Source organism: Protopterus annectens, chromosome 12.part0 (genome assembly GCF_019279795.1).
Source record: "Protopterus annectens isolate FY-2018-M chromosome 12.part0, PAN1.0, whole genome shotgun sequence".
NCBI classification, from domain to species: Eukaryota; Metazoa; Chordata; order Ceratodontiformes; family Protopteridae; genus Protopterus; species Protopterus annectens.
In genome coordinates this window covers 601,219,926-601,232,530 of record NC_056746.1, presented here as the reverse complement: position 1 = coordinate 601,232,530, position 12,605 = coordinate 601,219,926, and the positions used below count along the sequence as shown (strand labels likewise).

At 38.2% G+C, this 12,605-nt stretch overlaps 1 protein-coding gene across 1 annotated transcript in view; it reads right to left on the bottom strand.

Annotated features, from left to right (window-relative positions):
• The window catches only part of LOC122816738 (mucin-4-like), a 544,109-nt gene that overhangs the window by 478,654 nt on the left and 52,850 nt on the right, over positions 1-12,605 (bottom strand). The window contains exon 5 of the mRNA XM_044089732.1: positions 9,264-9,311. Within this exon, the coding sequence (XP_043945667.1) occupies positions 9,264-9,311 (48 nt within the window). The remainder of the gene's footprint in view (positions 1-9,263; positions 9,312-12,605) is intronic.

Below are 12,605 nucleotides of genomic sequence, written 5' to 3'. Positions count from 1 at the left end.
TAAATTTCAGCTGCTGCTGTAGTTCAAGCCACCCTAGATGCTTTAGATTAATACAGTGGTGTGTTCTGTATGGGTTACCTGTGGCAAATCTGGCTATGCTATTATAGGAGTTTTCTAGTTTCTTAAGGTTATTTGTTGACAGATTGGTAAATATGGGTGAGGCATAAAGAAGGGTGGAGATTAGATGGGTGTGGGCAATAGTTATTCTTGTTGCAGAAGTGAGGAAGGATTTGATCCTATAAAGAGAGCCTATTTTTTATTAGTAGTTTTCAGAATGTTGTTGATATGGGCATCAAAGTTTAGGTTACTGTCTATGGTGATACCTAGTAGTTTGGTAGTTAAATCTTGGGATATGAGTGCACCATCATTGGATGATACAGTGAAGTCTATTGGGGGAGATTTACTCGTAGGTGGAAAAAGGAGAAGTTTAGTTTTTTTTAGGGTTTAATAGGTGACAGCGTTTTGTAAACCATACTTCTACAGAGTTAAATATGTCTTGAGAAAGGGAGTGAAGTTCTGATACAGATGTGGCTGAGCATATAAGTGTGGAGTCATCCACGTATTGTATACATGTAGCTTGGGGAACTACTTGGTGAAGGTCATTGATGAATATAGAAAACAGGAGAGGGCCCAGTATGGAACCTTGAGGAACACCAATATTAACAGGTAAATGGGTAGAAAGAATTTTGTTCCAGAGTACAGCTTGATGTCTGTTATTTAAGTAGGAATGGAACCATTTTATAGCTAGCGGGTCGAGAGACAGAGATTTGAGAATGTTTATGAGTATAGTGTGATTTACCATGTCGAAAGCCTTGGACAGGTCTATGAAAAGTGCAGAGAAGAGCTTGTTAAGCTACCAAATGTAGCAATGCAGTTAGACTAGGTAACTTTGGAGTCTGACAATGGCCCAAGTACCGATGCATCATTTGAAGGTGCATTGCTGCTGGGCAGACATGAATATCAGAAAGTATGTGTTCAGTCAAGAACATGTCACTGCCCTTCTCTTGTGCAAAAGAATGCATTTCCATGCACTGGGGATTACAGCCCAGTAACCAGAGTTAGACATGCTATACATATCTTCACAAAGCGTATCACTGAAAAGCAGATTTGCACAGATGATGACAATGTATTAGCACACTCATGATTCAAATTTCAGGAATTCAACTTGGACTTGTGAAATAGCAGTGTCCACTGATGCTCATTGCCAAACTGTGCTTAAATAGGGACATACAGTAACTGACCTGATTGGAGTTAAACAATGAAATCATTGTGCATACAAACAAGTCCAAAATCATCCACAGTATTGATGTGACATATGGCACTTGTACACTTATGTGTTTTTTGCATGTGTGGTAATTTCAGATATAGTGCAATGAGTGATCACTTAACCATTTATGACTACTGTTTGCAGAAATGCAGTTATCTTTGTATGGTGTTCATTCTTCTCTTATCTAAGCAGTAATCTGAGACATGCAATCTGAAAGGCATTTTTATTATTGTCCTTAAAATGTGTGATAATATTAATGACAATAATATACAGTTTTCCACAAATGCAAGGGAGTTTGGATATTACTGAACAGAAACTATGAAACACATGCTGCTTACTTGAATTTAAAACCATGATACAATAATGTCTACAGTTGTAAGTCTAACCTGGCTGACATATCCACTGGAGGTAAGGGAGTCTGAATTGCTGTTGTGTTTTCCTTCTCCCTACTATTAATCATTCACAGTTGCAATCAATTAGCAAAAAACACTGAAGGAGTGCCTGCACTATACTTCCATCTGCTACATTGAGCCAAGAATTTGGGATTCAGCAATTCTAATCAGTTCACACCTCATTTGCATCTTCACCATGTTTGAAGGCCTGAATTTACACTATAAAAAGGGAACTGTGTTGTTAGGGAACCTGAATGTGAAGAGACTTGTGTATGTGGATAACACAGAAGAAGATTGTTAATACTCTGGATTTATCTGCAAAGAAGAAGGTATGAAGATATGATTACATTTTTCAGTTATATACTGGATTTTCTCTTATGTCACTAGGAAAAATATGTAGCTATCTCTCTCTCTATATATATATTAGCAAATGTTACTTTTATCTGTATGTACTTCTTAGAAGCTTACTGATGGCATTGGCATTTTTGTCAGGGGAATTTTGCTTTCTCAGATGTGCAGTCTTATTAAATTTCAACACAAGTGTTAATCTTACAACTGTTTCTCTTTACATTCTTCTATAGTTATTTCAGTGAAATACAAATGTTCTATATTGTCAATGACACAGGTGTATTAGCTTTTGATGATGGCCCATAGACACCTCTATGGGAGTGCTGGGCACAGGGAGAGGTGACTGGCAATTGCATATATTGACTGTTCTGTGGTAAATGTGTATACATGTTTTTTTTTATAGCACTTATAAGAATTCACTGCTGTTTTATTCCTTTGTTTTATACAAAACTGGCTTTTGCCTGTTGTTTTTTTTTTGGGGGGGGGGGTTCCATTTCTGTGTTGACACAACCATAATGTCCACCATGTCCAACCTGCTTCTAAAAACTCAATTAACCTTCTTTAAAACAGAATGCTGGATGAAAAATAGCCACCTTTCCCTTAATGCAAATAAAAATAAACTTATGATCTTCACCCCTCCAGAAACTCCCCAACAGACAAAACCTCCTTCTCAATACTCAGTAGCAATAACATCCCAAGCAAAATAGTATCTAATACCAAGCTCCTTGGTGTCATCATTGATGACCATCTACAATTTGATACCCATATTCTATCCACCATTAAAAAAAGCACCAAAAACTAGGAATCCTATACAGGCACAACCACTACCTCTCTCCCTCCACTAGAAAAAACCCTAGCTTCCTCCTAAATTCTTCCTTCTCTTATGTATGGTGTCCCTCTGTTAAACAACCTCCAACTAGGCCTACAATCCAAACATGAATCATGCTATAATAAAATAAGCACATTTGCTACCAACTAAAAACTCCTCTTACCACTGCCACTCTCTTCATACACTACAATGGTTTGAACTTACCAAATACCTAACCTTACTTAAACTCATTAATGACCACAAACCTACTAGCTGCCCTTCTCTCTCATCTGCTCTAAGTCCCTACATCCCAAACCGCTCACTCAGATCAGTAAACCAAAATCTCCTACAGACTTACAAACCCTCCGGATCCCCTGGCCATCTCTTACTTTCCTTCTCCATCTCTACACTATGGAACTCTCTCCCTCCCACCCTTTGCAATACCCCTGACCACACCAAATTCAAGTCTTTCTTGTTCTCCTGTCTTACAACTAAATGGATCTGCCCACCGTACTCCCCTACTTAATTTCTCCTTCCAACCTTCAATCACTCCACCCTCTGCATAAACCAATTTCTTTAATCTCTCCACTATACTCTAATCAGGACAGTCTTCCACTGCACCCAGTCCTCTCTCATAAAAAAAAAAAAATATTATGTATATATATTCACAAGTATTACTCATTTGTCTGTTATCATAAATGTGTTAACCCCCATTCTTTATTGAATAGTACTATTTATTTCTCTGTGGATTTACTGTATTTCATGCTGTACTTTTCTCTAAAAACAATTGATTGTTTTCATATTCATATTCTTTCTCTGTAACTGTTTTTGGAGTTTTGTTTCATATTGTTTCTCTGTGATTGTTTCTGGAGCTTTTCTTCCCGGACCTCCACTGAAAATAGGCTCCTTGTGGCCCAGTTGGACTTCCCAGTTATCAAACTGAAATAAATAAATAGCTAAATAAACAAATAAATACATTTTGCAGAGGTTTGCTTTGCTATTGTTACTCCTTGTTTTTGGATCAAACCTTGGTTTGTGTGTGACTGTAATATGTTACAACCACATAGCCTTTATTTATATTTGAATAACTGAAAGTTTTGTTTCTCTAGTGGGTAATATTGAAAAACTAATAATGTGTGTTATATTTAAGCAAGACTTTTATTTATGTGATATGTATGTGTATCCTTCTTTTGTGTTTCATGTCACTTAGGACTATGGCACCAAGTGTCCTACTCCCCCGCAAACCCCCACTTTAGTGACTCAAAAAATGATGTGATCATCTAAGTGCTTTGGCAGCATGGTGCCTTTCTGCTTGATAAAAAATGTGGGGGTATGTCTGGAAGAAGGCAGATTTGGAACCAGATAGTGAATGATGTGAATGCTGTTGGGAGTGCAGCAGGACATATGATCTGGTACATCATAGGGTCACTGACATGATTTCATCGGCCTGAAGGAGAGCAACTGCAGTGGCCCATGGACAGCTGGCTAATGGGGGGCCTGCTACAGAGCCAACACTGACACCTAATGAAAGCCTCCACTGATACCAAATGAAGAGTTCCTGTCGACTATCAGGGATCTATACAGCTGAGTGGAAATATGCACAGCAGCATGTGTTTGATGTTGGTACTGTTGTTTTAGTGAGGACAAGTATGTCCTAGGATGAGCTTCCAGGGAGGCTTACAAATGTAAATTTTTAAATATTTCTTGTATAGTAAAATATTGAAAGCAATAGTTAACTTGGTTTAATAATTTTATTTCGGGGGGAGTAGTTATAGATTGATACAGTTAACAACACATTCTGGTTCATTGCACATGGACTTGGGGTGGATGTGTCATCCAAGTTTCAGTTAAATATATTATTACTAGACATATAAAGGCCAACATTTTTTCCTCCTATGTTACTGTTATTGTGATGATGGTGTCTTTACATTTTGCTTAATCTGTTCCAGGACCATCCTGTCTGGCAAGCAAAACATTTATATTTCAGTATTGATTATTATGCCATAGAAATATTCATTTATGTGTATGTGTGAGGTGGGTGTCTAGACTGTGTGTGTATTGCTGTACAGTCTGTGATAGTGGCACTAGTGTTAGTTTGTTAGCCTGTATTCAACTGTAGTTGTGTAGCTACTAATTTCTTTCCTTTTTGTTGCATATTATCACAGGTGATCCTGACACTGGAAGAGTAGGAACCTTACCACCTGATGTCAGAGTATCTCAGATTCTGATAATGATGGTGGCCAAACACAGGGCATGGGGGTGCAGAAGTTGGATCTGAAGCTGAAGTTGACATTCAGTCATCCCATTCTATGAGCCCTCAGATATTGGACAGGTTGCAGGGTGAGACAGTTGATCAGGGTGGTTACTGCAGCTTCAGTGCCTGTTGACTCTGGTCATAGCTAAAGTGTGGATGAGGTGCCATGCAGGTGGGTGTTTTGGGGTGCTCAGAGGAGGCCTGCTGTCCATCCACCACCTGGTCCAGGTGTGTCTTTCCATGCCACTCAACATATGTTTAGGCTTGTCATGGAGGCACAGGTATGTTTCAAAAGAGCCTCTGAGGAAATGATTTAGGTTGTAGATGTGGCACAGGCTGACAAGCATGACTGCCTCCACCATGGTGCCAGTTCAAAGTATTGGATGAATAACACATTGGAATGGGTGGAGTCTGTGATGGAACATCTGCTGGGAGGGGGATGGCTTTCACATGGGCATAGCTCAGCCACATCATCTGATATTAGTCAATGTCCATGTACGTGATCACATTTCTGTAGTAGCACAACTTCCACTGCTCCAACAGTAGTTGAGGTGTCCACACCCATACATGGCAGGCCATGGGGTCATGGTCCTGGGCATACTCATGAGGAGAACTCATCCAGCAGACATCAGTCACATTCAGGTAGCAGCACTGCATCTGACTATCGACATGGATATGCCAGTGCAACTCCTGGCAGAGAAAGATCTTGCAGTCGGGAATGGCAACAATGAACTGCCACCTCTACTGTGCAAGGCTCATATGTGTCCCACATACCAGGATGTACAGCTAGCAGAATGCTTGGCTGTGTTCTTGCAGATACTCAAACACAAATATCACCTGGAGTGTCCATACAGACTCACACATATAACAGTAACACGGGTCATGAGGCTTAAAGCTCATTCTGTTTCTGGCCATTTGATAATTTATCTAAATGTCTACCTGTTTCTCTTACATGCTCACACACACTCACTATGTTTTGTGTCAGACTAGGCCTCCTACTCTCCCCCCCCACGCACACACAACGCCCTCTGCAAATGATAACTATACCATAGCCTTCTTTTCTATCGTTTGGATTCAGGGATATATAAGTCTTTTGTCTGATGCTCAGGGTGCATAGCTGACTTAGTGCTTAATATAGCTGTTTGTGATGCTGTTTTACAAATTGTACTGCTTTCTTACAGGTTTTTGTAAAGTGTACATCACTCTCAAACTCTTAGACCAAAAAAGGTGGACAAAGCCACAAATAAAAGTGTGACAAAGACCACAATGGGGAGAGTTTTTAAACACTGTGGTCTTACAAACTTAGACAGTTGATGAAATAACAGGTTTTGCATTACTATTTTTATGTTTATTCTGAGGGATATGAAGTCTGAAACTGAAATGTGTGTCATTATTTTCTAACTTCACTCTTTAATGAGTTGCCATTGTAAACATATAAGGCTAAAATGAGGACATTCAGTGAAAAATCTGTACATTTTAGACATAAGGCCTATTAGTTGACAGAGGACGCATATATTTACATGGGTCTACTTCAGAACATAAAAACCCCAGAAGATGGAAGATGACATCGCAAGAGGAAATTAGTGAAAACTCACATCAGCAAAAGGCTGCCTTGACAAATATCTTCCCAGAGTAATCACTAACACCAAATGTCACAAAAATGAAACCACACCATCCCCATTCCTCCCAGGTGGGAAGCTGCCTCCAAATGTGGATGGCTGTGCCCCCCAAACCCCCTAACTAAATATACTAACTCGAGATTGCACTACAATTGGGAAAAGGGCAAAGTTCACCTTGCTGACCAACAGGTTACTTACCCCAGGAATACATTCACCAATCCATTCCTTTGCTGAAATGAGTTTTCACTGATTTCCTCTTGACAATATCATATTCATTTTCTAGTGTTTCAATATTTTCAGATAGATCCATTTACATAAGTTAGTCCTGTCACATCTTGATTTAATTGCTGTAAAAAATTACCCACCTTAGACTTACTTACATTATCAAGTAACACTATGCAAGGATATGCTATTCATTTGTATCCTTAGACATTTATTTTTTTATTCCATTTTCAGTACTTACCTTGGAAATCCAGCAGTTGCAAGAGTTTTAGTTCAGGGCTAACTTTGTCTGGTTCTAGCAGTACACAGCCATTACATTACAAAGGGTGTGAGTGTGCTTAGCATCCATGTTAATGTATGCATGTGCACAGGACAAAGGTTTTAGCCCATTAGGTGGTGAGCATGTGTGCTATCCATTGCCTCTTGGTCAGTGAGAGGGCACACTGTGCAATTCTAGGTCTGCCTACACCCACAGCGGGTGCTGGTTCCCCATTCACTAGCATGTAGCAATGGTGACCTTGCCAGTGGAGGTGAGATGTGCAGCCCTTCCCCTTGCAGTTTCTATTGAAGCTGTTTTCTCAGGATAATGTGGTGAAGCATGGCATAGACAGTGAATATTTCAGCACATGTACGGGGATTGTACTGCAGGGCTCCCCCAGATGTATCTAGGCATTGGAACTTCAATTCAGCAGTGCAAACACATGCTCTGTGATATTTCTTGTTTGAGCGTGTGCCTCATAATAGAATTCTTCAGTTGGTGTGTGTGTGTGTGTGTGTGTGTGTGTGTGTGTGTGTGTGTGTGTGTGTGTGTGTGTGTGTGTGTGTGTGTGTGTGTGTGTGTGTGTGTGTGTGTGTGTGTGTGTGTGTGTGTGTGTGTGTGTGTGTGTGTGTGTGCATTTCTAATGGGTGTCATCTGCCATGATTCCAGTGCATAACCTGCATTCCCAGTGAATGACCCTGTGGGATATCCCCCAAGTAAACATCTCATACAGTTGAAAGTTGTGCCAGATATGTGAGCTCTGGTAACTGCCTGGGTTACCAGCACACGCATTCAGGGTGATTCTCTTAGTGTTATACATGACCTGGCAGTTAAGAGAGTGGTAGCCCTTTCTATTAATGTAGACCCTTCCCTGTTCTCCACGTGGTGCTTTGATTTCTGTATGTATACAGTCAATGACACCCAGAACCTCAGGGTAGTGTGCTACAGGGAAGAACTCCTGCATAGTTCTAGCTATGTCCTTAGGTGTATGGGGAAAATATATGTCCTCACTGGCATGTTGCAGTCTAATATTCAGAAATTGATGGAGGGTCCTGGCTGCAGATGCCTGTAACACCTCCAGAATGTCCTGTGTTCATCTCTAGAAGGTTCAGGTAGCTAAAATTCTATATGCTACACATACCTTAGTCTCCACTGGTATTGGTTCCTTTCAGTTTGCCCTTGCTCTCAGTTGAGGATGACAGAGGTTGCAGAGTTCCTGTAGTGTGTCTCTGTGCAAGCTGTAGTGTTCTATAATTTTTATCTCATGCAGAAAATGAAAAGTTAAACGTGGTCGAAAAACCTTTCTCCTTCTTGGCTGTGGTCTGTTAGTAGTAGCATAGACATGGGCCTGCAGCACATATGCATGAATAAGAGCAATAGCGACCCCAAACATTCTTTCTGTGTAGCCTAGTTTCCATGGCTGTATTCCAATAAGTTTTGGAATTCACAGGGAAAACCAGCACTGAGTCTTCACAGTTGCTTTATAACTTGTTGAATAGCTCCTCTATCTTAAATCAGTTGACCGGCATACATTTCAGCTGCTTATTCTGTAATTAGCATGCCACGATGTTTACCATGTTTGCATTTCTCTACATGACATGTAGAGCCACTTACTGAACAGAAAACTGTATGCTATTGACAGGCGCACAGTTTCAGTGGCTCATGTAGGTTTTATTGAATCTGCACCCACATTTTTTAATTTGTAATTATCAGTCCAACATTATATAAATTGCTGAATTCCTACCTTCCCTTAAACCTCACGCCTCCTTCTAAACTTTGCAAGAAGAAAAAATGTTATCAAGTAACGTTTTTTCATCTTGCAGTGTCACTTTTCACTGTTGGGCTTGGTTACTTGGTTCCTTCTAAACTTTATTCTCCACATATCTTTCCCACAATTTCCATTTATTTTTATGTAATTTGCTCCTTCCTTTTCCTAAAGATCCCTTTTCTAATTCTTTTATATTAGTCAATATGTATTGGTTCAAAACAATTGGAAAATGAGGAATGGATATAATAAAACAAAACAAAACTTTCAAAGAGAAAGTATACTGAGATATCCAACATAAGTATTATTATACAAATAAATGTCCTTACCTGAATTGTAATTGTTCCAGATAGTGATGTACTCAGGTCAGTCATATGCTGAAGAAAGAGGGACATAACAGCATGATAATTTAATATAGTAAACAGTTCATTTTGAAAACAAATATACTAACTGACAAACAAAAGTTTGAAAACCATTAATTGGAATGTATTACAGAGTGAATATTTGTTTCTGAAATACTATATTTGGCATACTGCAGGTTTCACTAAGTAGTGGAAGGAATACATTCAAAGAGAGAATGCACAGAGATATCTACTAGAAGTACATTATACAAAATAATATCCATACCTGAACTATATTATTTCCAGGCAGTGATGTACTAAGGCTAGACATATGCTAGAGAAACGTCAGTATAACAGCATGAGAACTCACTATAGTAAATGGTTAATTTTGAGAAGAAATATGCTAACTGGCAAACTTCAATGCTGCTAATTGGAATTATATTACAGAAGAAATATTTGTTTTTGAAAATACTATAATATTTGGTATATTTCAGTTTTCACATTCAAAGAGAAAATTGACTGAGATATTTGCCAGATGTGCTATCATGTAAAATGATTTTATTACCTGAACCATGTTAGTTACAGACAGTGAAGTGCTTGGGCTGGGTATATGCTGAAGAAAGTGGAAAGGGAAACATAACAGCATAAGAACTTAGAATGATAAATTATTTATTTAGAAAAGAAATACACTAATATTCAAAGAATATAAATCTGAAACTTACGGAACAAAATGACTACTAGGAAAGATGACAGTGCAAAAAACTATGCTGATTTGTATTCACTTAATATAACCTCAATGAAGTCTAAATCTCTTTTTAATAAACCTAAGCATATGTTCTTTTATGTTGACCTAAAAGTAGATGAAACCAACGGCTTAATATCATTAATTACTGTCAAATCACCATACTTCTTTCAAAATCTTTTTTCCCTCCTTATAGCCAAGCCTTGGCTCCCACCAACTCCTCTCCTCTTTTACAAGGTCTACCAAACCAACCTTATTTTTTGGTCATCTGGGGAGCAACACTGTTCCAAAATCTCAATTAAACAAACTCTGTTCTAGCTATTATCTAATTCCATTTTATCTTATAAAAATAAAATACAAGAAAGCTAAATTTATATTTAGATATTCTTACTAAGCTTAAAGCCAAGGAAACCATCAAGAAGCTCATTTAGATCATCCAGTTTTGCTAAGAGACTACAGCAGGTGAAAAATTATGGGTTTGTCTGGGAATAGACTTTACTTGCAATTCAGTAGTATACCATCTACAGTCAAAATGATTAAAAATAACTTCACTCTATTAAAAAACACTGTCAGGGTATATATTTTTATTCCTTAGATGTATTTCTGGCATTGTACCCCATATTTTTTTTTATTCTTCCCTGCCTAAGGTTTCATTTCCATCTGTACCATCCATACATCTCAGCCTCTAAGAGCAAGAAATCTGGACAAAGCTATAAATAATGGGGGGACAACAACGCAAAAACGGGAACAATTTTTAAATATTGCTCTTGCAAACATAGAACGTTGATAGAATGACTAGTGTTGTATTAACATAAATTTTCTGAATGGTCTGAAGTTTGAAACTCAAATGTCTATCGTTATTTTCTGACTTAAATTCTTAATGATTTGCCAGTGATTTGCTAGAAAACCATAATTTTATGAGAAATAGACCAAAAATATGAGGTAAAAATCTGGGGATTCTGCAAAAATCTGTACAGTTGAGAGGTATGGCACCATCTAATTTCAGACCCATATCAAATATCTGTCTACTGGGAAGAATAATTTACCAAAATTAATTTATTGTATTAAGATACCTGCATAGCTTTTGTGCTAAATAACAATATTATCATTGTTTTATATACTCTGTCACGGCATATTCTTTGTATGGACCATGGCCAAATAAATGAGATCTTATTTATTGCCTACATCATGTACTCAAAACTACAGACCACAAGTTACTTGGATAATACAAAAAGTTAAACTGTGGAAGTAAAAATAAGAGAGGGTGTGAGAGAGAGAGAGAGAGATAATTGAGGAATAGGCATCTTTTTAACTTTGACATCAATGTAAATGCTGAGTATACATGCTGTAGAATCAGTAGTTGCATAAGTCAAAAGTAATGGCTTTCAAGCATATGTCTCAACCAGAGGGCATTGAAAATAGAAACAAAGGTCCTTGAAAGATAGGAACATCCACCTGAAAATCTGGACATCTAGCATAATATTTTAATAGCAAATAGCAAATAACTCTTCCTGCTTCCACCTGGAATGTGAAATTGTTCTCAAAATGATCTTTAAAAAACATGGAGTAACAAAATGGTGGAAAAATATAAGCAAAATATTAAAGAATAATGTAAAATTTGTAGACTGTAATGGACTACCTTGCAAAATTCTAACATACTCAAGGTCAGTTATTTTTGGTTCAATTTCTCCAAGTCTTTTGGGTTTCTAATAGCATTATATGAATGGACCTCATTCCTAAGTCAGGGTATAATTAATGTTCATGAAATTACTATTGTTTCAATCTTTGATGTTAGCCAAAACTGCTCTTCACAGTGTATACGGTATACATCCTCAGCTATACACGCAAAACACAGGAACCTTCTGTGTATCCCTCTGACTTTAGATTGAGGTGACAACATTTATTTATTTATTTAATATTTGTTGGCCAGGAAAGTCCAACTAGAACACAGCCTATTTTCAGCAGAGGCCCAGGGAGAAATGGTCCAGATGCATGTCACTGGAATGTGGTTGAAAACCCAGGTAACTGCAGACAGGACATGCGGACTACACACAGAAGGCACCCCACCCAAGAATCAAACCAGAGGGTTTCTTGCCATGAGGCAACACCATTAATCACTGCAACACTGTGCTGCTGCACTACTGCACTGCCCTTCATAGCAAATAAAAACAATGATATATTTTAACTTGTTGCTGTCAAGCATATATACAAAGCTTACATCCTCACCGCTACACCAAAAAGATGGCCACCTGTATACAGATCTGTTTGATTGTGAGGAAAGTGAAAAATAATGACCACCATAATGTATTTCAACTTGTTGCTCCAAGAAAGTATGCTGCCTAGTAAACTATAGAAACTTTCTATGCTCACCTTTGAGGTCTGATTGTGAGGAAACCATACAGTCTCCAGCCAACATCCACAAAAAATATAATGACTAGCTGTGTGTACCTATTAGAAGGGCAGGCCAGTTGACTCAAATAGGGGTGGCTTTAAGGGTAGGGATAAGAAACAATGCTGTGTGTGTGTCTATCTATAGATATAGATAGATAGATGGATAGATGGATAGATAGATAGATAGATAGATAGAT